This window comes from Rhinoraja longicauda, chromosome 11 (assembly GCF_053455715.1).
Source record: "Rhinoraja longicauda isolate Sanriku21f chromosome 11, sRhiLon1.1, whole genome shotgun sequence".
In the NCBI taxonomy this organism is placed as follows: Eukaryota; Metazoa; Chordata; class Chondrichthyes; order Rajiformes; family Arhynchobatidae; genus Rhinoraja; species Rhinoraja longicauda.
In genome coordinates, this window is record NC_135963.1 from 45,517,945 (window position 1) to 45,542,999 (window position 25,055).

Genomic DNA, 25,055 nt, shown 5'->3' on the forward strand with positions numbered 1-25,055 from the left:
GATTGAGAATTTGACTTGGAAATTGAATAACGGCAGTTGTGGTAATTAGACTGTTCTCTTTTCAGAAATCTCACTGAACCAGCCATAACACATTTTAATAACAAAATCAATTCCCATAGAAGTATTGTGTAGGAAGGAAATGCAGATGCTGGTTTAAACCGAAGATAGACACAAAATGCTGGAGTAGCTCAGCGGGACAGGCAGCACCTCTGGATAGAAGGAATGGGTGACGTTTCAGGTCGAGACCTTTCTTCAGGCAATAGATGTAGTTTATATTACAGCAGTTGTAACACAGGTTTGATTGAAAGAACTGCAATTTTGGAGAGCAGAAAATACCCAACAGATGATAATTTAAGTCTCTATGTCCAAAACCTCTTATCAGCATCTTTCAGTTACAGGAAAGTTTGTGCATTTATATTTTTTCTCCACAAGTGTTTTTCTTTCACCTCCCCTTGTTATAACCAGTTAATCCACAGCTATTCAGCGCTGATTGAGCCAGCAGGATTGGCATATAGAGGGGATTTCCATTTCCTCTGAATAACCAAAAAGAGGAATGATAAAAGACAAAAATATCAGTGCACAAATTTCAAAAGATCAAATGCCTCGTGAAATTCGTATAATTCATCTCTTCGACCTGGGGGCAGCTATGTCACTACAAACTCCCAGACTAGGTGTTGTGCTCTTTAATAAACAGACATGTCTGTAAAATAGGTCAGCCATAGGTTATTGAAACTAGATTATTTTATTCAATCTGTAAGAGCACATAAATGTCTGTAATTTATCTCAAACAGCAAGTGCTTTCCAATAGCTATGAAGACCCCTCTACAAACATTGGAAAGAGACAGGCATCACACAATTATGCAAGGGCAATAAAAGCAGCTTTGCTTATTCTGTTTCTCATTTTAGAAATAGCTGTAAAAACTCAGAAAGTCAACGTTCTGAAAAAAAAATGTTTGCTTGATGACTTGGCTTAATATTACTGGCTTGGCTGTTGGTGTATTGAATCATACAGTTCTCCAGAGTTTTGATCTTTGATGTGCCTCGTTCACTATTTTTCCATTCAGAACAATAGCACGTATGTAGGTTAATTGGCTGGGTAAATGTAAAAATTGTCCCTAGTGGGTGTAGGATAGTGTTAATGTGCGGGGATCGCTGGGCGGCGCGGACTTGGTGGGCCGAAAAGGCCTGTTTCCGCGCTGTATATATATGATATGATGATATGATAAGAATAACACAAAAGCAGAAAATGCTGGAAAAACACAACATTTCAGGCATGCCCACACATCACGATGAATTAGACTTTGCCTAACATTGATTCTTGGGTTCTAATCAAAGCCAATCATCAGGAAGTATGAAATGAGTTTGGAGCATCTCAATCCATTTCCAAGAGGGCAAGTGTCTCCAGTAGAAGATTGGCACTGATATGCAAAAAGGGACTGATATGGGATGTTGTACTTTGCTACATGGAGAGAGCAGTTTGTAAGAGGCCAGAATTTTAGCCGCCATGCAGTTGCATTCCATGAACTTCACAGCTTTGTTTGGAAAGCCAGCCTGCTAATTCTCTGACATTACTTGCTGCATTCACACTCCAGAATATAAAAATAAAAAGTACTAACATGACCGAAGTACAATTTTATTTATGTCAGATTGGATACTGATCTATTATATATATTTTAAAATAATGTGCCAAGTCCTTGGGAATAAAACAGGATGTAGGACACTTAATTTGCTCCACAACCCACATTTATTCCCTTATATTATTCGATCTGAAGACTCCACGTGAAATCCAAGCATACGGAGGAAGATTACAATGTAACCAAATAAAAACATTGAAGGGATTCTTAGAATACTGAAACTTGCCCAGACAGTGCCATCCATCCATTTATCTGTGTGGATTAGAATCTTTCACTAGATCAGATGAACATGGAACAGGTTTTTATTTATAACACAGCACAGAAGTATAATGTCATGAAACCTTCACTATTTCACTCTGAATTGTTTATGATATGCATCATTTAAATTGAATGGGAAAAGTAGTATGGAGGGGGGGCTTAGTGGACTGGTGAAAAGAATAACCACACGGCAATTAAAAAATGTGTCCGGAAATACAAGCTTATTTTGACTCCTGCAAAATAGTTGAGGTGCACGGAGACAACTGAAAAAAAACAAAACACCCTAAACAATCATTATTCAAGTACCTGCGTACGAATTGGAATATATTCATCAAGTACGTCCTGTAGAAGGTCTTCAAGATCTGCCATATCATCGAGGCTCAGGTGCATCCTGGGAGCTTCTGTGAATCTACTGATTAATTCAATACTACTGTTTTGCAGATGAGATCTGAAAATCCCATCCCCCAAACTACCACTTGACTGAGAGCCCGAGGGAGTTGTCTTAACAGGAATTGGTAACTTGCTGCCTTTTGGGCTCTGTATTGGTCTGTATTCAACATTGCTCACTAAGCTGAGTACATAGTCCAGCTTTTGAGCATGCAATGAAGGATTTAGGACTTGACCATCAGAGAAGTCTGATTTGGGACTTTTGTCATCTTTAGCACTTTTTTCTCCTTGTGTTGCTTGTCTACTGGATGCAGGACAGGACTCTCCTGCTGTTCCGAGAGATTCCACAGAAGAGGCTGGAGACATTTTATCCAGAGAGTCAGCATAGACAGAAGTTCTAGATTCACATGGGCCCATTGACATAGTTTCGTGAATGACTGGCATTGCAAGTCCTTCCTCAGCAGTTACACTGCCAATAGCACTACTTCCACACCTGGCAGAAGGATCATAAGGAGCAGTCTTTGTTAGCTTTCGAGGAACCTTGCAAACTGCCTCATAGTCCGCATCATTCACACGCAATGCTGAGCAGCTGCGGCATTTCCGGGATTTGACGGTGGAAGTCTCCGAAGTCTGACAGCTGTGAGTTTCCACAGCTTCCTCCCCATGTTCTGTCCAAGATTCATATCCTGAATAGACAAAATCATCCTGCAGCATAGCATGGTATCGTACATCAGGTAGGTCCGAAATATCCACTGCAATGTCCTCCCCTTTGGCATCGGTGCTCGGTTCTTCATTGGTTTTACGATAAAGGCTGGCAATGCAGTGCTTGATCCGATCCTTTTCCACAAGTAGCTTCTGTAAACGTTCAATGGACAGGGCCTCAATCCTTGCAATTACTGTATCAAACCTATAGACACGGTCCAACATGAAAGCACACTTGCTGCAAGCAAACTCTGCCTTCCCATCTCGGGATACCTCTTTGCCCAAGACATGGGATAGAATGACCTGTAGATTCAGTTTGGAAGCTGTGTGGAAGATCCATCGTCTCTGGTTACCATACAGCTCCCGGGCACAAATCCTGCAAACTTCCTTCATTCTGGTGCCCACTCTGGAGATGACTGCACAAAGTGATGAAGTACACAAAGTCAAGATTAAAACAAATAAACGTTGCAATCTTAATTTATCCTACAATGTAAAGTTTTACCTTTTGTCCAGTTTTCTCAATAAGTCATAAAGTCAACTAGTTTGTACCATTGATAAATTAATGATTCCGATGTCAAGTCTGAAATAATAAGACAGGAGGAATTTAAGCTACAAATCCCTACATTTATTTTTAATTTTGGTCTGTAATTCAGTTCGATGAATGGTTCTCTTTCTGGCACCAGTTCAGATAAATCGTGGTGTGGGCGTGATCTGGAATCATCTCCGGTGTAGAATGAATTACATCTCCATACAAATATCACGGCTTTAAAAATCTTCTTTTAAACATAAATACTGCAATTAAATATAAATTATAAATCAGCACCTCTTATAACTCGCTAACATGTTCTTTTATATATTCTCCGTAAAACGATTCCTAATATATTAAATGTAATTCCGGGTGAATTAAAAAGCAATCTGTGCTCGGGGGATTTCCGTGATTTCTGTTTTCGCCCCAACCCTCCGGGTTTTTGAATTTTGGGAATATTCGGGATTCAAATCAGCCAGGCAGTAACATCACGATCAATAGAGAAAACAACGGGGACGCGAAATGCACAGTAGTCCGTCTTGTTCGGGAGAGTTTCCTTGCCCGGTGGATAAACACTGGATAAATTGCTCCTCTTCTGCCCCGGTAATTCTAGCCATGTCACGACCCGAGGGAGACCAGACGATGTGACCGCTGTTGTGTGTTCCTCGTCTTCACAGAGAGAGAGAGAGAGAGAGAGAGATGGAGGGAGGGAGAGGGATCATCAGACCAGAGGCACCGCCCCAACAAAGCCGCTGCCGCCGAGTAACGGGGCAGACTGTCGGGGATTCTCCATGCCGATGTCAGGTCCCGCTAGGTGTGTTTCCTGTGTTCAATGCCCGCCTCTGCAAGAGGGGAGGCCACTGTTGCAACTGCTAACCCGGCAGTGATGTGGCAACAATGTAGCCGAGAGCGACTCCGGCTTCCAGGGACCTGGGACCAAACAACTTTGTTGTGGGGGAGTGCCCGCCTCATCTACTCGCTTTAAAACTCAACACGGGCGTCACACGCCTCGGTGCCAAGTGAACGCTCACACAAATACACATACATTCAATTCCCGGTGGTCTCAAACGACGTTGAAGATTCAGAAATCCTCTTTGAGGAAAGGAGTGACCTTGATTGGCACCCGTCTGGGCAGTGGTAGAGCTCCCTTCCCAGCAGCAGCAGCCGCGACTAGCAATCACCATGTATTTACTGCGCCAGCTTCCATGTAGCGCCTCTCTGCCTCCCGAACAGCACCTTAGACGCAGCAATACACTTTGTACAGCAATCCCTTTCTACTCATCGCGAATTAGACCACCAGTTTTAACCAGCACTGACCCAGAAAATCCACCTCGCGTTTTTGGCGCGCATTGTAGGAAAATCCCCAACAATTCACACTGCAATCGTTTTAAAAATACAACTGAACGTCTTATTCTCTCAGCCCCCCCCCCCCCCCCCCCACAAAAGCCGAGACTGCATTGAACGCCAGATTTATTTTCTTAATCCTACGTTTGATTTAAAAAAAACTAAATCCTACCAGATTCAGATAAGTACCTTTGGTAGAAGTAAATATTGTGTATTTGGAGGAGTAGGAAAAAAAATGTCTACCAGTCCATTGTGTATTTAACTGGCTAAGCTCAGCACGAAAAATATATATGTTTTTCAACGACTTTAGCACCCTTTAACATTCTTTGCAGCCAAAAATGCAATCATTACAAATAAAACAGAGCAGAGATTCTGCACAAGGCAGGAGTCTACCCACCAATGGCACCAAAGACACTGAATAGTTTTAGTTCTAGAAGTAAAGGTACTTGAAGTCCTCCACTTTCTTGAGAGATGCACCACCATTGGTCCAAAGAGGCTCCTGGTTACCACCGTTAAACGCCATGTACTCCGTTGTCTTGGCTTTGAGGTGGAGGCCCATTTTCCCGTACTCCGTCTCGACCCAGTCGAGCAGCTCCTGTGCCTCCCCAATTTGGTCTGACAGCAGAACGTTGTCATCAGCGAAGTCGAGGTTTGACAAGTTGACCGGCCCGATTCTGCTTCATTGCATAATCAAGGACAGTGACAAAGAGAAAGGGTGCCAGCATGTCTCCCTGTAAAACCCCCATGAGGATTTCGAACACCTGGGAGCGAGGATGTAGTGCTCGCAGAATGACATTAAGGTCCGGAAAACGCTCGCATGGAAAGCCCTCAATAACATGGGGAAAATATGGATGTCTCGGATGTCTAAGGGTCTCCAACTGAGATTCTTCCATGCGACTGTAGAGACAATATTATTGTACGTGTGTGAGGCATGGACTCTCACTCGAGCACTGTCCATATCTCTCAATGGTATCTACACCTGAATGCTCAGAAAAGTTCAAAATGTCAGTTGGAGGGACCACACCACCAACGCCCAGCTCTATGGGGAGATTCCACCTCTGACCGAGAAGATCAGGTCGAGAAGGATGAGGCTCGCTGGTCATTGCCACCGCCATCCAGAAATACCAGCAAACAAGGTTGTGCTGTGGGAACCCACCCATGGAAGACGGAACACAGAACACGGAACGACCAAAGAAGACGATGCTGGAGACGTTGATGGAAGACGCATATGTAGAGACAAAGGAGGAGGTTGCCAGCTGTATGGAGGACAGAGAGGCGTGGTGCGTCCGTCACTGTGCCCGTCGGGAACCAGCACCACTGCGTCGCTAATGTTTTCAACGATTTTAAATAAATAAAAATCTAGAAGTAAAAATAAGGAAGTGCAGATGCTGGTTAATACACAAAAGGACACAGAGTGCTCGAGTAACTCAGCGGGTCAGGCGGCATCTCTAGGGAATATGGATAGGTGACGTTTCAGGTTGGCACCCCTTTTGAGACAAGAAGCGTCCTTGTCCAAACGTCACCTATCCATTGTTCTCTAGAGATGCTGCCTGACCCGCTGAGTTACCCCAGCTCTTTGTGTCCTTTCTAGTTTTAGTTCTGTTAGTTGAAACAAGAAACATTGGCCAGGCTAACTCATCTGTTCTTACTTGAGTGGCAATATGTGCTAATTTTATATCCAACTGAGAATGCAGATAGGGCAGACATTTAAGTCTTAAGTTTTGACCGAAAAGTAAAGGCCGAGAAATTCACCTGAACCATCTTTTGGTGTTAACATAAGAGTAGCAATCTTCCTAACACAATTTTGAAAAGCCTTACAAAAATTGTGACATTCCTTAGCGCCAGTTAGAATAGTAGAGAGATACAGTGTGGAAACAGCCCCTTCAGCCCAGTAATTCTACATTAATACCTTCTGTAGATCAGTTACTGTATTCACAGTCCATGTTGAGTTTTAACAGATGCCGTTCCCGCAAGATGTTATCTTGCGCATGCATGCGTGTTACCCGGGGGGGTCATCTTGTTCAGGAGCTGCAGCTTGCTCTAGACAATAGACAATAGACAATAGGTGCAGGAAGAGGCCATTCGGCCCTTCGAGCCAGCACCGCCATTCAATGTGATCATGGCTGATCATTCTCAATTTGGTCTGTAACCTTGCATCCTCGTACTCATTGAACTTAGCTTGAAGTTAATAACTTGTTATTCTTGCAACTTCATACATGGTGTCAGAAGTGCTCAAAGTTGTTAGCATCGAAGACACGTGGTCAAGTGGAATCTGCCAAAAGAAGTTCTTGGCATCCAAGACAGAAAACACCGTTGCATTTGACATGTGTGCAGCCACTTCTTCCACCATATGCATAGGGTGATGTGGCCTTTTCAAAGCCGTGTTCAGATCTCTTGGATTGATACATATTCTGATTTGCTGTTTGTTCTTCTTGTTGATGGCAACCATGGATGACACCCAATTGGTTGTCTCAGACACCGGAGTGATGACACCCAATTGGTTGTCTCAGACACCGGAGTGATGACACCCAATTCCTGCATTCTGTCTGGCTCCGCTTTGACCCCGTCCTTCATAGCCACAGGAATGCGATGTGCAGGACGAACAACGGGTCTCACATCCGGGTCAAGTGTCATGGAATAGGTTACAGGCAGCTTTCCAAGCTCTTCAGCGAAAAGATCGCTGTATTCAGTTCGAATTTGACGTGACATCTGATCATCTTCAGTGGGGCGTAACTGGTGAACATCCTACTGAATGAGCCATGCCCAATTTGCCTGCATGCAGAAGAGGTGCTATGACCAGTCAAGCCGGCCACTTCAGCCTTTGATGGAAGGACAGGTTGTCAGGTTACAGACCCCATAAGTTTACAACCAGTTGGGCATGGTAAAGGAAATCTGCCAGGATCCCAGGTCTTACCGGAGTCCAGGACTCCGGACTGTCAAAGCAGCAACAGTCAGACATAAAAACAGCTTTTTTTCCACGAGTGATAGTTCTACTCAATAACCAAAGTCTGTAGGCACTTTTTTGCTCTGGTTTATTTTCACCCACATGTTTAGACCGTAATGTTATAATCCTTATTGTTTTGATGTGGTTATGCTTCATTCTTAATTGTTAACTGTATGTGTTGTCATTTGTGAGTGGAGCACCAAAGCACATTCCTTGTAAATGCATACTTGGCCAATAAACTTATTCATTCATTCATTCATTCATTCATTCATTCACCTTATCCACTCAGAAGGAAAGTTATACAGGAGGAATCGCAGCCACATTTTGCCTGTAGTTGAGCCTGCCCCAGCACAGCCAGATCAACCAGCACTGCTAGATCCATGTGACACTGACACCGATCACCAGGATACTGGACTTGGGTCAAGCGACGATAACGCTCTCACAAGAGACACTGAGCAGTTTCAGGTTCAGGTGCCGGTGCCTGTGGCTAAGCTGCCTTTGAACACCACTGAGGGTCTGTACCGAACATGCTCAAGCCAAATCCAAAACACCCAGACTAAATTCACTTCTTTACATAGAAACATAGAAACATAGAAAATAGGTGCAGGAGTGGGCCATTCGGCCCTTCGAGCCTGCACCGCCATTCAATATGATCATGGCTGATCATCCAACTCAGTATCCCGTACCTGCCTTCTCTCCATACCCCCTGATCCCTTTAGCCACAAGGGCCACATCTAACTCCCTCTTAAATATAGCCAATGAACTGGCCTCAACTACCTTCTGTGGCAGAGAATTCCACAGATTCACCACTCTCTGTGTGAAAAAAAACTTTCTCATCTCGGTCCTAAAAGACTTCCCCCTTATCCTTAAACTGTGACCCCTTGTTCTGGACTTCCCCAACATCGGGAACAATCTTCCTTCATCTAGCCTGTCCAACCTCTTAAGAATTTTGTAAGTTTCTATAAGATCCCCTCTCAATCCTCTAAATTCCAGCGAGTACAAGCCGAGTCTATCCAGTCTTTCTTCATATGAAAGTCCTGCCATCCCAGGAATCAATCTGGTGAACCTTCTCTGTACTCCCTCTATGGCAAGAATGTCTTTCCTCAGATTAGGAAAACTGTACGCAATACTCCAGGTGTGGTCTCAACAATGCCCTGTACAACTGCAGCAGAACCTCCCTGCTCCTATACTCAAATCCCCTCGCTATGAATGCCAGCATACCATTCGCTTTCTTCACTGCCTGCTGCACCTGCAGGCCTACTTTCAATGACTGGTGTACCACGACACCCAGGTCTCGTTGCATCTCCCTTTCTCCTAATCGGCCACCATTCAGGTAATAGTCTGCTTTCCTGTTCTTGCCACCAAAGTGGATGACCTCACATTTATCCACATTATACTGCATTTGCCATGCCTTTGCCCACTCACCTAACCTATCCAAGTCACGTTGCAGCCTCCTAGCATCCTCCTCACAGCTAACACTGCCCCCCAGCTTCGTGTCATCCGCAAACTTGGAGATGTTGCATTCAATTCCCTCGTCCAAATCATTAATATATATTGTAAATAACTGGGGTCCCAGCACTGAGCGGGGATCGTTGGTCGGCGAGGACCCAGTGGGCCGAAGGGCCTGTTTCCGCTCTGTTTCTTTAAACTAAACTAAAGGCCACTTTATTTTGAGCAGAACCTTGGAAGTGTGAAAACGGGGATTCCAGTCTGCATATTTGAGATTTGATCGGCAGACAGTTCAGCCCAAACAGGAAAGATATATATTTTACCTTTTACATAATATTCAATTTTAATTTGCAAGTGTTATTAAAAAGTTGATTCTTCTGATTAAACAATTTAAGTTGTGTTCCTGGAACGATGAGATTGAAAATCCTACCAGAGATGAATTTTGGGTGTTGCACTACTATTCTCATTACAATTCTGGTGGATACGAGCAAAACTATGCTGGCATACACAAACATTTCACACCAGAAGACCACATGATATAATTGACTACATTAAATTTTCCATGGACATGATTGAAATTTATTAATGCTGCAATAATACAATTTTTGTTTGTGCGACCATGATCTTTCTATTGTGCAGACTAATCTATATAATAAAACTCTCTTTTGTTTGTTTCTTTCTTTATACCTGAACTACAGCCAAAACAGTACACAATAGCGCAACAATTTTAGGCCCACCTTACTCACCGTCGTCCCTTTGGTGCTAATGGAAGAGGTGTCATTGAAATCGGTGTTATATTTTTAAAGTTATTCACATGTTAAGTTTAAATCTATCTCCTAGGGAGGAAGGGGGGAGGGAGAATAAGGGAGGTTGAGGGGGATGGAGTGGGAGGGAGGGTGAGGGGGAGGGAGGGTGAGGGGGAGGGAGGGGAGTGGTAGATGGGAGGGGGGGAGGAGGGGGGAGAGGGGGAGGAGGGGGAGAGGGGAAGGGGGAGGAGGAGAGAGCACTGCACCAATGCAGGAGAGGTTTGGTCCCAATGGGTCCACTTGGTCTAGTTTCGAGATAAAAATCTCTCGGCATTGTTATAACCCTGCATCATCGGCGTAACCTACGTATCCAAGTCTCTGCATGACTGTGTGGCCAAAATCTGTTTCAAACTCCATTTACAGGTTTGCAGATGGCACACACTACAATAGGCCAGAACATAAACAATTATGAGATAGTGTACAGGAGGGAGATAGAGAGGTTGGTAACATGGTGTCAAGACAACAGTCTCCCCCTCAGTGTCAGCAAGACAAAGGAACTAATTATTGAATTCAGGAAGCAGTGGAGTAGATGTTCCAATCACCATTATTGGTGCTGAATTGGAAATGGAGAATGAATAGATTTTCAAATGACGAAGGAAGTTTGCATGTGTCATTAGTTCAATAGTGATTAATATGTCATGTATGCAACTGCAAAGTGAAATTCAGTTTGCATGTATTACACATGCCGGTACTGCCATTTTTGGCACCATTATTCAAAGTCCAAAGTCTGGTCCACCTGCGCGCTCAGAGTACTGGAGCAGATCCCTCGAACCAACGTCCCTCTCTTCATCTGGCTATCTTTGTGTTGGGAGCGCCTCCTCCAGCCTAACTTGAAGCATTACCCGGTTCACCCTCCTATCGGCCCACTCCTAGCACCCGACGTCTACAGCTCCCGCCCGGTTACGCGGACCGACAAGCCTTCGGGCGGGCCCCTAGTTACGCGTCCGACGATCCTTCGGGCGGGTTTCGCCCCCCCAACGAGCCAATATGCGGGCCCAGATCAGCCTTTGGGTGGGTTCCCGGTTCCCTCGACTGCTGAGCCTTTAGGAGAGGGCACGCCGACTGATGAACCATCCAGGCGTGTACCACGGCCGTGTCACCTCACGAAAGGCCCCAACTTCTCCAACAACTTTTATCAACTTCTACAGATGAACCATTGAAAGCACTCTATCATGGGGCACTAGAGCTTATTTTGGCAACAGCTCGGCCCAAGACAGCAAGAAATTGCAGAGTTGTGGATGTAGGCCAGTACATACAGTCCAACCACCCTCTATTGACTCCATCTACAATTCACGCTGCCTTGCGAAAGCAGCTGACATAATCAATAACTTTTTCACCTCAGTCATTCCCTCTTTTTCCTTCTCCCATCGAGCAGAAGACACAAAAGCTTGAAAGCACATACCAACAGATTCAGGAACAGCTTCTCCCTCACTGTTATCAGACTACTGAATGGTTCTCCCACAAGATGGAGTGTAGTCCTGATCTTCCAACAAATCTTATCACGACTTTTGGACTTTTTCTTTGTAACTAATGCCATATTGTTGCAGCCTATATTCTGTACTCTAGTATTTTTCTACCTGCATTACCTACTGTCCTTGCGTCATCATTTGCCTGGATAGCACACAAAAAAAGCTTTTCACTGTTTCCTGTTACACTTGACAATAACAAACCAACAGCAATACCAAAAAAACTATATCTATTCAAAAAAGCAGCTTGCCTCCACCTTCTCAATTAGCAATAAATCTTGGCAAATTCTAAAAATGAATAAATAAACAGTTTAGTGAGGTGTGAACTATAGGTGAAACTACCACGGGACAACTGTAGCTAAAGTGATACTGCAGTAGTCACAGTAACTAAACCAAACGGCACAGCTTTGAGTCCTTTGTTGATGCAATGTATCAGCACGATGTTTTGAAAAGTATGATGACCATATTGAAGGATCTCTTTTGAAATTTATTATTAAATCTGCTTCCATTACTCTTTCAGTTAATGCAGTCCAGATAACAACTCACTGTACAAATATTGTTTGTTGTGTAACCTTTGGTTCATTGACCATTTAGATTAAATCTTTGCTCTTTGTTATCATCAACCAACAGAAATTGACTTCTGAACCATTGGATGCAATTTATCTTTTTCAAAATTAGTTATGATTTTAAACATCTGCTTTGAGAAGAACATCCCCTATGTTAGTTCACCTAAGGAAGGATTCATAATGGGGAACAGTGAATGGCAGAGCAATTAAACAACTATTTTGGATTTAGTTTTATGGACAAGGGCATAAGCAGCTTTCTAAAATATTCTAAAATGTTCCAAAAATCTTAAAAGAAATTACTATGTGGGAAAATTGTGCTAGAGAATTTATCGGTACTAAAAGCTGTTAAATCCCTATAGACTATATTGGTATTGGTCTATTATTGTCACGTTAACCAAGGTACAGTGAAAAACTTTTGTGTTGCGTGCAATCCAGGTAAATCATATCGTACATGCATACATCAGATAGTGAAAAAGAGAAAATAAACAGAGAGCAGAATATACAGAACTGTAAAGTGCAGGTGAAAAAAAAGTGCAGGGGGTGTAACGATGTAGATAGAATGATTGGGAATTTATCCTTAAACATATCAGCAGGGAAGAAGCTGTGCTTGAATCTAGTTGTGTCTAGTTTCAAGCTTTTGTATCCGTTGCCTGACAGGAGTGGAGAGAAGAGAGAATGTGTGAGTGGCCCTTGATTATGTTTGGCTGCTTTCCCAAGGCAGGATGAAGTATGGATGGAATCGAAGGGGGTGACATTGGTTTGCGTGATGGATTGGGCTGCATTCACAGCCTTTGCCATGCCGAGCTGTGAAGCATCCTCATAGGATACTTTCTCATCTGTAGAAAAATAATAAAAGTCATCGGAGACATACCAAATTTTCTTTGTCTCCTGAGGAAGTAGAATTTTGATTTTTTGGCCATAACATTAAAGGACCAGGACAAATTGTTGGTGTATTTACACGTGAAACTTGAAGCGTATCCATTTCAACACCATTGATCCAGTTTGAGGTGTGTAGTCCACTCCACTCCAGGCTTCCTAAGGTCTAGAACCAGCAACTTCATTTTGCTGACATTGAGCTAAAGGTTTTTTTCATGACCTTATGTTACTAAGCTGACTATCTCCTTCCTATACTGTGTGTCATCATTGTTTGAGATTCAGGCCACTAGTATGGTGTCATCTGCAAACTTGTAAATGGAGTTAGAGCACACTCCTCTTATCTTGTACCCTTTTGGGTCCTTTTCATCTCTAGCCTTTGTTCACCCATCTGTCTATCAAAACCCCCCTCACCTGTATCCATCTGCCTCTTATCAGGCTTTGTCTTTTCCAACTTTCTCAGCCATTACCATGATCAGTCTGAAGAAGAGTCCCAATCCAAAACATCACCTATCTATGTCCTTCAAAGATGCTGCCTGACCCGCTGAATGACTCCATCACTTTGTTTTTCTAGGATCAAATTAGTCTTTTTCAGGTAGCAGACAGTAAAGGGATAGTCTTTCAGGCATGTTAGAGGGATTAAGAATTGGGCAAAAATCATGGGTGATCCAGCATAACTGGATAAATATTATGTTCACTTTTGTATTTAAATAGTAGATTGGTAAATGCTGATGTGCCAGCAGGCATAGGTGTCATTGTACACTGATTACTGAAAAAACAAACATGCAGATATAGCAATCAGTTAGGAAAGCAAAAAAATATAGTCTGCATAGCAACTGGATGAGAATACATGAACAGGGATATACGATATGATAAGATACGATAGAAGTTTACTTATCCCAGAAGGGAAATTGATCTGCCAACAGTCATAAAAATACACAAAATACATGAAGCATGAAATGAAAGTGACGAGTGGAAAGGATTTGAGATGTGCAAAGATTGGGGAGGGGAGAGGGGAGTCAGTCTCAGTCTACTCCACAACAGAAGGGGGAGGTGTTGTACAGTTTGATAGCCACAGGGAAGAAGGATCTCCTGTGGTATTCTGTCCTGCATCTAGGTGGAACCAGCCTGTTGCTGAAGGTGCTCCTCAGGTTGACCAGCGTGTCATGAAGGGATTGAGCTGTATTGTCCAGGATGCTTTGCAGTTTGAGGAGTATCCTCCCCTCGAAGACCACCTCCCATGAATCCAACTCCGCCCCCAGGACAGAGCCAGCCACAATTATTTAGCCACATTACTAGGTAAGATATAGTACACTGTCTGCAGTTTGGGTTTTCTCAGCTAAGAAAGGATGTATTTGTCATTGAGATATTGAATCGTAAGTTTTTCAGGCTGACTCTGGGATGGAAAGACTGCTTTATGATGAAAGGTTTGGTGGATTAAGTTTGTTTCAAAACCATCTAGAAGATTGAAAGGGGATTTAATTGAAACATACAGAATTATTAAAGGGTTAGACTAACTGGATGCAATGAGGATGCTTCCCCTCTCTGGGATACCTAAAATGTGGGTTCACAAGAGGCAAGACATTTAGATTAAGGTGAGGATATATGTCTTCACTCAGAGGGTGGTGAACCTGTTGAATTTACTCCTCTTGGGGTCTGTAGAGGCTAGGTTACTGAATATATTTAGCATTTAAATGGACCGAAAAGTCACCAAGATGTATGGGGAGAGAGCAGGAATATGGTATTGAATTAAAGGATTAGCCCATGATAGTATAGAATGGTGGATCAGGTTTGAACAGCCAAATGCCTCCTCCTGTGCCTATTTTTCCGTACTGTTTTCTTTACAACATCTCACCTATTCTTCTTGCCAAAATGAGTCATTTCACTCATTTTTCAAATCATTACATCTATCATTTGTTTGACGTTATCCACAACCCCTGAAACCTACACGTATTTCTTGACTTTCAGATTGGGCCGAGTGTGCGGAAAATCATGTGTCATGAATTTGATGTTGTCTACAAGGCCTTTGACAAGATCCCATTTGGTAGGCTGGTCCAGAAAGTTGCATCACATGGAATCCAGGGTGGGCTAACTAACTGGATACAAAAGTGACTTGATGGTAGTTAAATTCACTTTTCAGAGCCCACACTTCTAACTAGCTTGGTGCCATCAGCAAACTTGAATATATTACATTTGGTGCCCTTATCCAAATCACTCATGTAGGTGTGAACAGTTGTAACCCCAGCTCTTGGCCCTGTGGCACCCCAGTCTGAAAATGGTCCGTTTATTCCTACTTTATACCCCCAGTGCATTAACCCAATCTCAATCTACCTTGGTATTTCACATCCAATACTATGAACTCTAATTTTGATAATAATCTCCACTGGTAATTTATCGAAGCCCTTCTGAAAATCTATGGGCATCACACCAACTGGTTCACCCTTATCTATTCTGCTGGTTACAACTCCAATAACTGCAACTGATATGTAAAACATGATTCCTTCCTTAATTGAATGTTAAGAATGCTGAATCCTATTATTATTTTCCAAATGTGCTGTTACCACCTCCTTAAAGATAAATTCTATCATTTTCCCTTTACTAAGGTTAAGCTAACTGATCTCTTTTCCCCTTTCTTTAAAAGATTACAAAAAGTAGTGGACACTGCCTGGTCCATCATGGTTAATGACCTCCCCACCATCGAAGGGATGTATAGGAGACCCTGCCTCAAAAAGGCAGCCAGCATCATCAAAGGCAGCAAGCACCACCCTGGCCATGCTCTTGTTTCACTCCTACCATTAGGAAGAAGATATAGGAGTCAAATTCAGGGTGCAGGCCAGCATACAAATACGATACGATACTATAGAATATTTATCCCAGGAGGGAAATTGATCTGCCAACAGCAATAAAAACACAAAATACATGAAATATGAAACATGAAATTAAAGTGATGAGTGGAAAGGATTGGGGAAGTGCACAGATTGGGGAGGGGGGGGGGGGGGGAAGGGAGTCAGTCTCAGACAGAAGGGGGAGGAGTTGTACAGTTTGATAGCCACAGGGAAGAAGGATCTCCTGTGGCGTTCGGTCCTGCATCTTGGTGGAGCCAGTCTGTTGCTGAGGGTACTCCTTGGGTTGACCAGTGTGTCATGGAGCGGGTGAGTTGTATTGTCAAGGATACTCCGCAGTTTGAGGAGCATCCTCCGCTCCAAGACCACCTCCCATGAATCCAACTCCACCTCCAAGATGGAGCCAGCCTTCTGATGAGTTTGTTGATCCTATTCATGTATGCGACCTTTGCCCTGCTGCCCCAGCACTTGGCAGGAAGATGGCACTGACTACCACCAATTTGTAGAACATCTGCAGCATCTTACTGCAGACGTTGAAGGAGCATTCTCAGAAAGAACAGCTGGCTCTGTCCTTTTCTTGTTCAGGGCATCAGCGTTCTTGGACCAGTCCAGTTTACTGTCAAGGTATTCCATCATACACTGTCCAGATTCCAAGATATTTGTACTCCCTGGTAAACTGCACATCCACACCATTGATGGAGACAGGGGACAGGGGTGTTCCTCTCCTCCTAAAGTCCACCATTAACTCCTTAGTCTTGTTGAGCTGCACATGATTCAGCCCACAGCACTCAACAAAGTCATTGACGACACCTCTGCACTCAACTCCCCCCCCCCCACTGATGCAGCCCACAATTGCAGAGTCATCTGAAAACCTCTGCAGGTTGCAGAGTCCGAGTTATATCTGAAGTCCGAGGTGTAGATGGTGAACAGGAAGGGAGAGAGGACCATCCCCTGTGGGGCCCCTGTGTTGCTCACTACCATGTCCAAGACACAGTTCTGTAGCCTGACATATTGTGGCATGTGAATAAACATCATCTCTGTATAGAATGGCTGATCCCTTATTTTGAAACTTTGACACCTGATTCCAGACACTCCAGCCATGGGAGTGATACTCTTGTCAAGATCCTTTTGTATGGTTTATTAAGAGCACCTCTCATTTTTCTAAACTCATGAAAGTGTAGGTCCAGTCTGTTTAATCTTGTGCATCAAACCTGCTTCCCAGGAATCCATATGGCGAACAGTCAATGCAGTCACTCAACGTAATTTTCAGTTCCACGGAGCGATAATTGAAGAATGAACCGAAGGGCGATTGCTCTATCACAAGCTGACATGAACAGAATGGGCTGAATAGCCGTCTTCTGATTCCAGATATGAGTGTATGCACTATTTTCATTAAACTCCTGTAAATTCAGACTCAAGAGAGATTAAATTAGGACAGCAAAAAATTTAAATGAATAGGCTTACTCAAACAAGACTAATAAATGGACCAGATACCATTTGTCATTCCAAATTTTATTACTTCACTTTAACATTTTTTCAAGTCAATTTCAATTTAATCAAAATCGTTGACAAAAAAAGCCTGAAGGTTAAACCGAGTGGGAAAAGCAAGCAGTTTTCTTTAAAGTATGAAAAGAGTTGCTTCTGCATCACTGGCCTCCGATTAATTTTCAATGCAAATAATAGCTTGTTAATTTTAGAGTCATAGAGTCATACAGCATGGAAACAGGCCCTTCTTCCCAACTCATCCATGCTGACCAAAATGCCTCATCTAAGCTAGTCCCATTTAGCCACATTTGGCATGTATCCCTCTAGACCTTTGCTATCCATGTACCTGTCCAAATGTATTTTAAATGTTGTTACTGTACCTGCCAGCTCGTTCCATACACTGACCACCCTGTGTGGAAAATGTTGCCCCTCAGGTTTCTATTATATCTTTCCCTTCTCACCTTAAACCTATGTCCTCTAGTTTTTCATTCCCATCCCCTGGAAAAAATAATCTGTGCATTCACTCTATCTATTCCCCTCATTATATTATACAACTTTAATATAATACCCTTCAACTTCCTGTGCTCCAAGGAATAACGTCCTATTTTGCCCAATCTTTCACTTTAGATCAAGCCTCAGAGTCCTGGCATAAATCTTCTCTGCATTAGTTCCAGCCTCATGGCATCTTTCTTATAGCAGTGTGACCAAAACAGAACACAGTACTCCGAGTGAGGCTTCACCTGTATCTTGTACATTGTAACATAACATCCCAACTTCTATACTCTATTTCCTAACCGAAGAAGGGCGACATGAAAAACGCTGTTTTCATCACCCTATCTATCTGCAACACCACTTTCAGGGAACTATGTAATTATTCTCCTAGATCCCTCTGCTCTACAATGCTCTCCAGAGCCCTACCATTCGCTGTGAAGGTCATGCCATGGTTTGACTTCCCCAATTGCAAACCCTCACACTTATTTGAATTCAACTATTTTTTTGTCTCGTAAATTTCAAATCAATCACTTTGGAGGCTTAAAGAGATATGAGGACAATTTTTGTGTCGGTTGGAAAATGTTACTATGCAATAAATGAACTACAATGAATATTACGTGTAACAGTTTAGCAGTCATTTTGTACTCAACAAGTTTTTTTAGCTAGAAGGTAAATGGGACACTGAGCTCCTGTTAAGAATCGGACTACCAAAGGGTCCCAATACTGCAAGCAGTGTATCAATAGTTCTGCAGTAGACACCAGGGGGTCAGTACAGGACTAATGGCCAGTGGCCTTAAAGAGGCAGCAGTCCCTGAATATCAGCATTTGTTAACCCCACTGAGATTGATGAAACCAGCAGCTAAATATTAAGGGCTAGATTTGAAGATATGTCATTCTGCAAAGATAATGCAGATGCATCACTTTGAAAAGAGAATATGAAATATCTGGTCATATTTCTCAGCTAAATTTGGATAGACAAGACTTTTTTCATAAAAAGGGGAATATTTGTGTTTAATTAGTAGAATACCAAGAGTTTCTTGAACAGTAAAGCAATGTCCTCATGGGAAATCATTCACATTGATCAGCACCACAGTCATTAGTAGCTTCCAATATTAAAAAAACATCTCTGGCTCAGGATTAGCTTGTACGCACTTGCATTTAACATTCATTTCATATGCTTTCCCTTTCAAGATTCAGTTAAGTTGTTCCACAAAAAGAATAGACTACATTTTTAAACCTTTAATCAGTAAACTACTTTTAAATTAAATAAAAATTCCCCATATGGCATTACCCCTATTTTGTGGAAGCAGTTCAACATTATATGTGCACATTTGGATATATAGTTTTAGTTTGGTGTATTGGCAGCATTCTTAACTCACATACAATTTTCATCCACACTTCTGTGCAATATTGAAGGAGCACCACATTGTTAAAGCTGCCAAGGACACAAAGATCTCCTCTTAGTCTCCTTGGCAACATTCACCTTATAACTAATATATTGCTTGACACCTAGAACTCCATTCATTTGTCAGTTATTTGAAGGATGTTCGGTAGTAATTTTAATGAAATTAATATCCAACTAGTCCACATATCACATTCAGATCAGTGAAATGTACAAAAAATATTTCACACCAATTAAGTATCATCCTACGTAATATATATAATGAATTACACATATGCTTAAAAGATGCTACAACCTCTGAAACAATTATTTCAATGTTTTTCTGATTGTTTATTCTGACAGTTATCCTTGCAATAGCCCTGGCGTTTTTGCCTGAGATAAATAACTAGTAAGTTTGTTTTCCTTTGTAAATAGTTTTTTAAACTTAGGTAAAAATATGGTCAAAGCACTAGGAGAATCCCCAAGCTCTCTTCGAAATTATGCTGTAAGAATTTTTTTTTTCAAACAAATGTAAAAGATTGAAGGTAGACACAAAATGCTGGGACAGTGGGACAGGCAGCATCTCTCGAGAAAAGGAATGGGTGACGTTTCAGGTCGAGATCCTTATTCAGACTAATGAAGGACCTGGTCTGAATTATATCATCCATCAGTAGTGAAACAACACTAGAGTACTCACATGAAACATGAAGCATGCTCCCAATAAGTACTCCCATTGACTGTGTTCAATAAGTGAAATACGACTTGGATTGAGAGGTAAGAAAATTATTACTGAGCTATCTTTGTATTTTATTTTAATTAATTATCAATAAATAAAGTATATCCCTCAATTCTCCATTGTTAACATATTAGTTAGATTGATTAGTAGGACTAGATGTTACAATCCCTAAGGTTTGCACTACAATTGACTGGTGTTGTTCTTGGGGGTGACCACTAGGTAATGTTGCTACCATTCAGACACATCTTCAGTTGTGTACCTCAACGTACCTCTTACTTTCTGCTTCATAAGACAGTGCAAAATTTAAATATTTTGCCTTGCAAGATTTGTTTGATGAAATGGCTGCAACTTAGATTCATCAGGTCGCAGATGATTTTCCCTTCCCTTGTACACAAAGTTGCATTACAGTTTTGACAACAGCACATCAGACCTCTGCTATGCTATAAATAATAGAAATGTCATCTTCAAAACTGTGAAATGTCACAGCGCTACGGCTGAACAGAAAACAAGAGGAGATCATTGGAAATGTCAGCACTTCAGGCAGTGTACAGATAAGGAGAGAGAGAAATTGAATTAACTGTATAGACAGATAACCTCACAGCAAAATTGGCCAATTCTGACACACACAGAAAAAGTGGGCTACCTGATGAGGGTTGAGAGGAGATCTTATCGAAACGTATAAGATTATTAAGGGGTTGGACATGTTAGAGGCAGGAAACATGTTCCCAATGTTAGGGGAGTCCAGAACAAGGGGCCACAGTTTAAGTAGGCCATTTAGAACTGAGATGAGGAAAACCTTTTTCAGTCAGAGAGTTGTAAATCTGTGGAATTCTCTGCCTCAGAAGGCAGTGGAGGCCAATTCTCTGAATGCATTCAAGAGAGAGCTAGATAGAGCTCTTAAGGATAGCGGAGTCAGGGGGTATGGGGAGAAGGCAGGAACGGGGTACTGATTGAGAATGATCAGCCATGATCACATTGAATGGCGGTGCTGGCTCGAAGGGCCGAATGGCCTCCTTGATGCATTTGATATTGAGAACTGAACGCTGCAAAAGTGGAAGATAAGGTACTGCCAGCTTACTTTGGGCCATGTTGGAATGGTATGGACAGCCACAGAAAGATGGGTCAGAGTGGGATTGGAAACAGGAATCAAAGTGATAGACTAGTGTAAAATCAGGGTTGCCCATGTTGACTGAATTAGTTCTAGGAGCAGAATTAGGCCATTTGGCCCATCAAGTCTACTCCACCATTCAATCATGGCTGATCTATCTTTCCTTCTCAACCCCTTTCTTCTGCCTTCTCTCCATAACCCCTGCTACCTCTATTAAGCAAGAATCTGGCAATCTCCACCTTAAAAATATACTTTAGACTTGGCCTCCACAGCCTTTTGCGGCAATGATTTCAACAGATTCACCACCATCTGACTAAAGAATCTCCTTTCTCCAGGTATGTCTTTTTATTCTGAGGCTATGGGCTCTGGTCCTAGACTCTCCCACTAGTGGAAATATCCTCTCCACATCCACTCTATCCAGGCCTGATGGAGTGTCCTGAGTACAGGTGCCTAGTGCATTGTGCAGGTGCTTTGCTAAATGGTCACACAATCTGCATTTGCAGAGAAGTCTACATCATGAGCAATAAGTGCACACACTTGTTTGGAAGATGTGCAAATGAATCATTGATTTATTGTTCAGGATGGTCTGTGTCATCTGTTTCCTCTTTCTCAGGCTGCCCTCAATAATCATTGACCAGGTGACTATTAATATGGAAGGGCCTGTCTCGCCCTGTCATTGATATTCGCTTTGTTCTATCCATCCCGACCACACCACTCTGCAACCTATAACTTGTTTCTTCACTTTCCCAGTTCTGATGAAGAGGTTTTGACTTGAAATGTTAATTCTGTTTCTCTTACATAGTTGCTGCCTGAATTGTGTGTTTCCAGCAAGTTCTATTTTTATTTTGGGACTTGGTGATCTTGGTGGTTAACAAGAAGTAGAATCAAATAGCATTGTGTCAATGAACTTATAAATGTTACATAAATTGAGCACCACCAATGCAAATCAAATCTAGTATCAACATAAATACATTAAATCTGATAGAGTCATAGTCATAGAGTGGTACAGTGTGGAAACAGGCTCTTTGGCCCAACTTGCCCACACTGACCAACATGTCCCAGCTACACTAATCCCACCTGCCAGCACTTGTTCCATATCCCTCCAAGCCTGTCCTATCCATGTACCTGTCTAACTGTTCTGTAAATGTTGGGATAGTCCCTGCCTCAACTATCTCCTCTGGCAGCTTGTTCTATACATCCACCACCCTTTGTGTGAAAAAATTACCCCTCAGATTCCTAATAAATCTTTTCCTCTTCACCTTAAACCTATGTCCTCTGTTCCTCGATTCACCTACTCTGGGCAAGAGACTCTGGGCATCTACCCAATCTATTCGCCTTATGATCTTATACACCTTTATAAGATCACCCCTCATCCTCCTGTGCTCCAAGGAATAGAGTCCCAGCCTACTCAACCTCTGCATATAGCTCAGACCCTCTAGTCCTGGCAACATCCTTGTAAATTTTCTCTGTACCCTTTCCAGCTTAACAACATCTTTCCTATAACACGATGCCTAGAACTGAACACAATACTCTAAATGTGGCCTCACCAATGCTTTATACAACTGCAACATGACCTCCCAACTTCTATTCTCAATACTCTGGCTGATGAAGGCTAACGTGCCAAAAAGCCTTTTTGACCACTCGATCTACCTTCAGGGAACTATGCACTTGCACTCCTTGACCTCTGCGCTCTACAACACTACCCAGAACCCAGACTCCCCAAAATGCAACACCTCACATTTGTTGCATTAAATTCCATCAACCATCCCTCAGTCCACTTGATCAAGATCCGGCTGCAATTTTTCACAACCATCTTCACTATCTGCAAACCACCCACTTATACCAATGCAGAGCCATCGCATATTCAGAGCATATTCACATTGTTAATGTTATAAAAAAATGTAGTCCTACCTGCATTTCTTCCTGTGTTCGCAACTTTTCACTGTCCAGTTCATCTTGCAATTTCTAACATATAGAGAACCAATTGTTTAATGTGGGGCTGAATTAGTTTGGTTATAGTGCCATAGAGTTGTACAGCACAGACCCTTCCGCCCACCATGTCCATGCCAACCTTTTTGCCCATCGATACTAATTCAACTTGCCTGCATTAGGACTCCTTTTGGAAATATGCTTTTCCAATTTAAGTGACTGCCTAGATGGTTCTTTAAATGTTGTATCAAATTGTACCAAATTGCATCACCTCTTCGGGCAGCGCAATCCAGATGTTGACCTACTTTCTGTAAAGAACTTACCTTTCAGATTTCCTTAAAACATCTTCCTCTCACCTTAAATGTACATCCTCTTGTTTTGATACCCCTACCATGGGCAAAAGACCTTGACCTATCTGTACCGCTCTTAATCATATAAACTCATATCAGGCCACACCTCAGACACCTTCATTCAAATCCAGCCTATCCAATTTCTCCCATGACTAAAGTCCTCCAATCCAGGAAACATCCTGGTGACTTAGGAATCTTGAGGGGAAAACTTGAGGGGAAACAAAAGGCTGATGAACTGAGTAAGTCAGCCAGCATCTTTAGAGAACAAGAAGGGTCAAGACCTGAAACATCACCAAAGATGATGCCTGATCCGCTGAGTTCATCCAGCCTTTTGTCTTTTGCTCAACATCCTGGTGAATTTCTTTTTCAGAATTTTCTTGCATTTTTGCTTACTTGTTTCTCTCCCTGTTGTTCAATTAATTAAGGAATGTCATCACACTTTCCTCATTTTCAGGAAAATTTAAGGATGGTCATTTAATGAAGCTAGAATGATGAATAAGGGTCTGAGGAACATTTTAAATTGCAAACATTATGCATAGTAACAAGGTGAGACACTTTCTACTATTTACTTTGCTAAATACTTCCACCACTTTACTGAAATATTACCCCATCAGTCCGAGGATGTTATACAATGATCGGTGGAGTTTGAAAATTGTTAGTAATGCTCGATTGTCTCCCTTTACCTTGTACGAAAAATTGAGTTTCCTGATTGTTCAGAATCTCTTTTGGAATTTAAACCACACGTAATATTGCAAATAATATTTTGGACAGTCATTACAATACTTTAGATCTTTATAAATCCTTGGCCAAAATAATCATTTTAGGACTTCCTCTTTTTTTTCATTCCTATGATATCTGTTCAACTGGAATTTGGGGACAACAATACAATACAATACAATACGTATTTGGAATATAGGAAATGCCATCTCTACTCCATGTTCATTATTATTAAAACACAAAGTGCTAGTGCTATAACACCAGGATAAGTGCTCAATTAAGAAAACCAAGCCCATTGTCAAAATCGTATCTAAACAACCTGTACACAATAACTAACTTCATATTCAGTAATAAGCTATCTACATGCTAACAAACACACAAGCTAAATGATTAACCTAGAAACCCAATCCTAATGCCATGTGAGAATCTAAAATGCCTTTACACAGTTAGGCATTGTTATGTAACGTGGAACAAAAATTAGGCGTGTAGATGCCAGTATCTCTCTTCACTGGTGTTTCAGTGAGTTAGGCCCATGACACCTCAGGAAGGCTCAACAGTTCTGGCATCTAGCTCAATACCTGCTTTCACCACCTTTGCTACCAGTATGCACTACTCACTATGTACATATCTACTAAGTAAATGAAACCACAGACAATTGGTTCAATACCCAGATAAATACTAAGCACCCAAGTCCCATCTTACACTTATCCTAACCCTCCATCAAACAATTGTAGCACCACTAATATCAACCTTACATACAAAGCCGGAAGAAATACACTTACTGAGTCTTACCATTTCCTTCCTTCCCCCAACTAACACTGTTTCGTCTCCACCAAATCCACCTACTGCTTGCTATGCTGCCTATGACATCTCTTACAGTGCATTCAGAAAGTATTCAGACCCCTTCAATTTTCCACATTTTGCTGTTTTAAATGAAGACACTGTCTTATTTTAAAATGGATTAAATTCATTTTTTTATCATCAATCTACACACAATACCCCATAATAAAAAAGCGAAAACAGGTGTTTAGAAATTTTTGCAAAGTAATTAAAAATAAA

General features: G+C 42.0%; 1 protein-coding gene across 15 annotated transcripts in view; it reads right to left on the reverse strand.

Moving 5' to 3' along the window:
* Window positions 1–25,055, reverse strand: part of pde4dip (phosphodiesterase 4D interacting protein) — a 367,097-nt gene that overhangs the window by 131,816 nt on the left and 210,226 nt on the right. For 10 of the 15 annotated variants that reach the window (XM_078407556.1, XM_078407550.1, XM_078407561.1 and 7 more), the window contains exon 1: window positions 2,199–4,390. In XM_078407556.1, the coding sequence (XP_078263682.1) occupies window positions 2,199–3,374 (1,176 nt within the window). In that variant the 5' untranslated portion in view covers window positions 3,375–4,390. Of the gene's footprint in view, window positions 1–2,198; window positions 4,391–22,911; window positions 22,966–25,055 lie in introns of those variants that run through there. The other 5 variants (XM_078407559.1, XM_078407562.1, XM_078407546.1 and 2 more) reach the window with 4 other exon arrangements.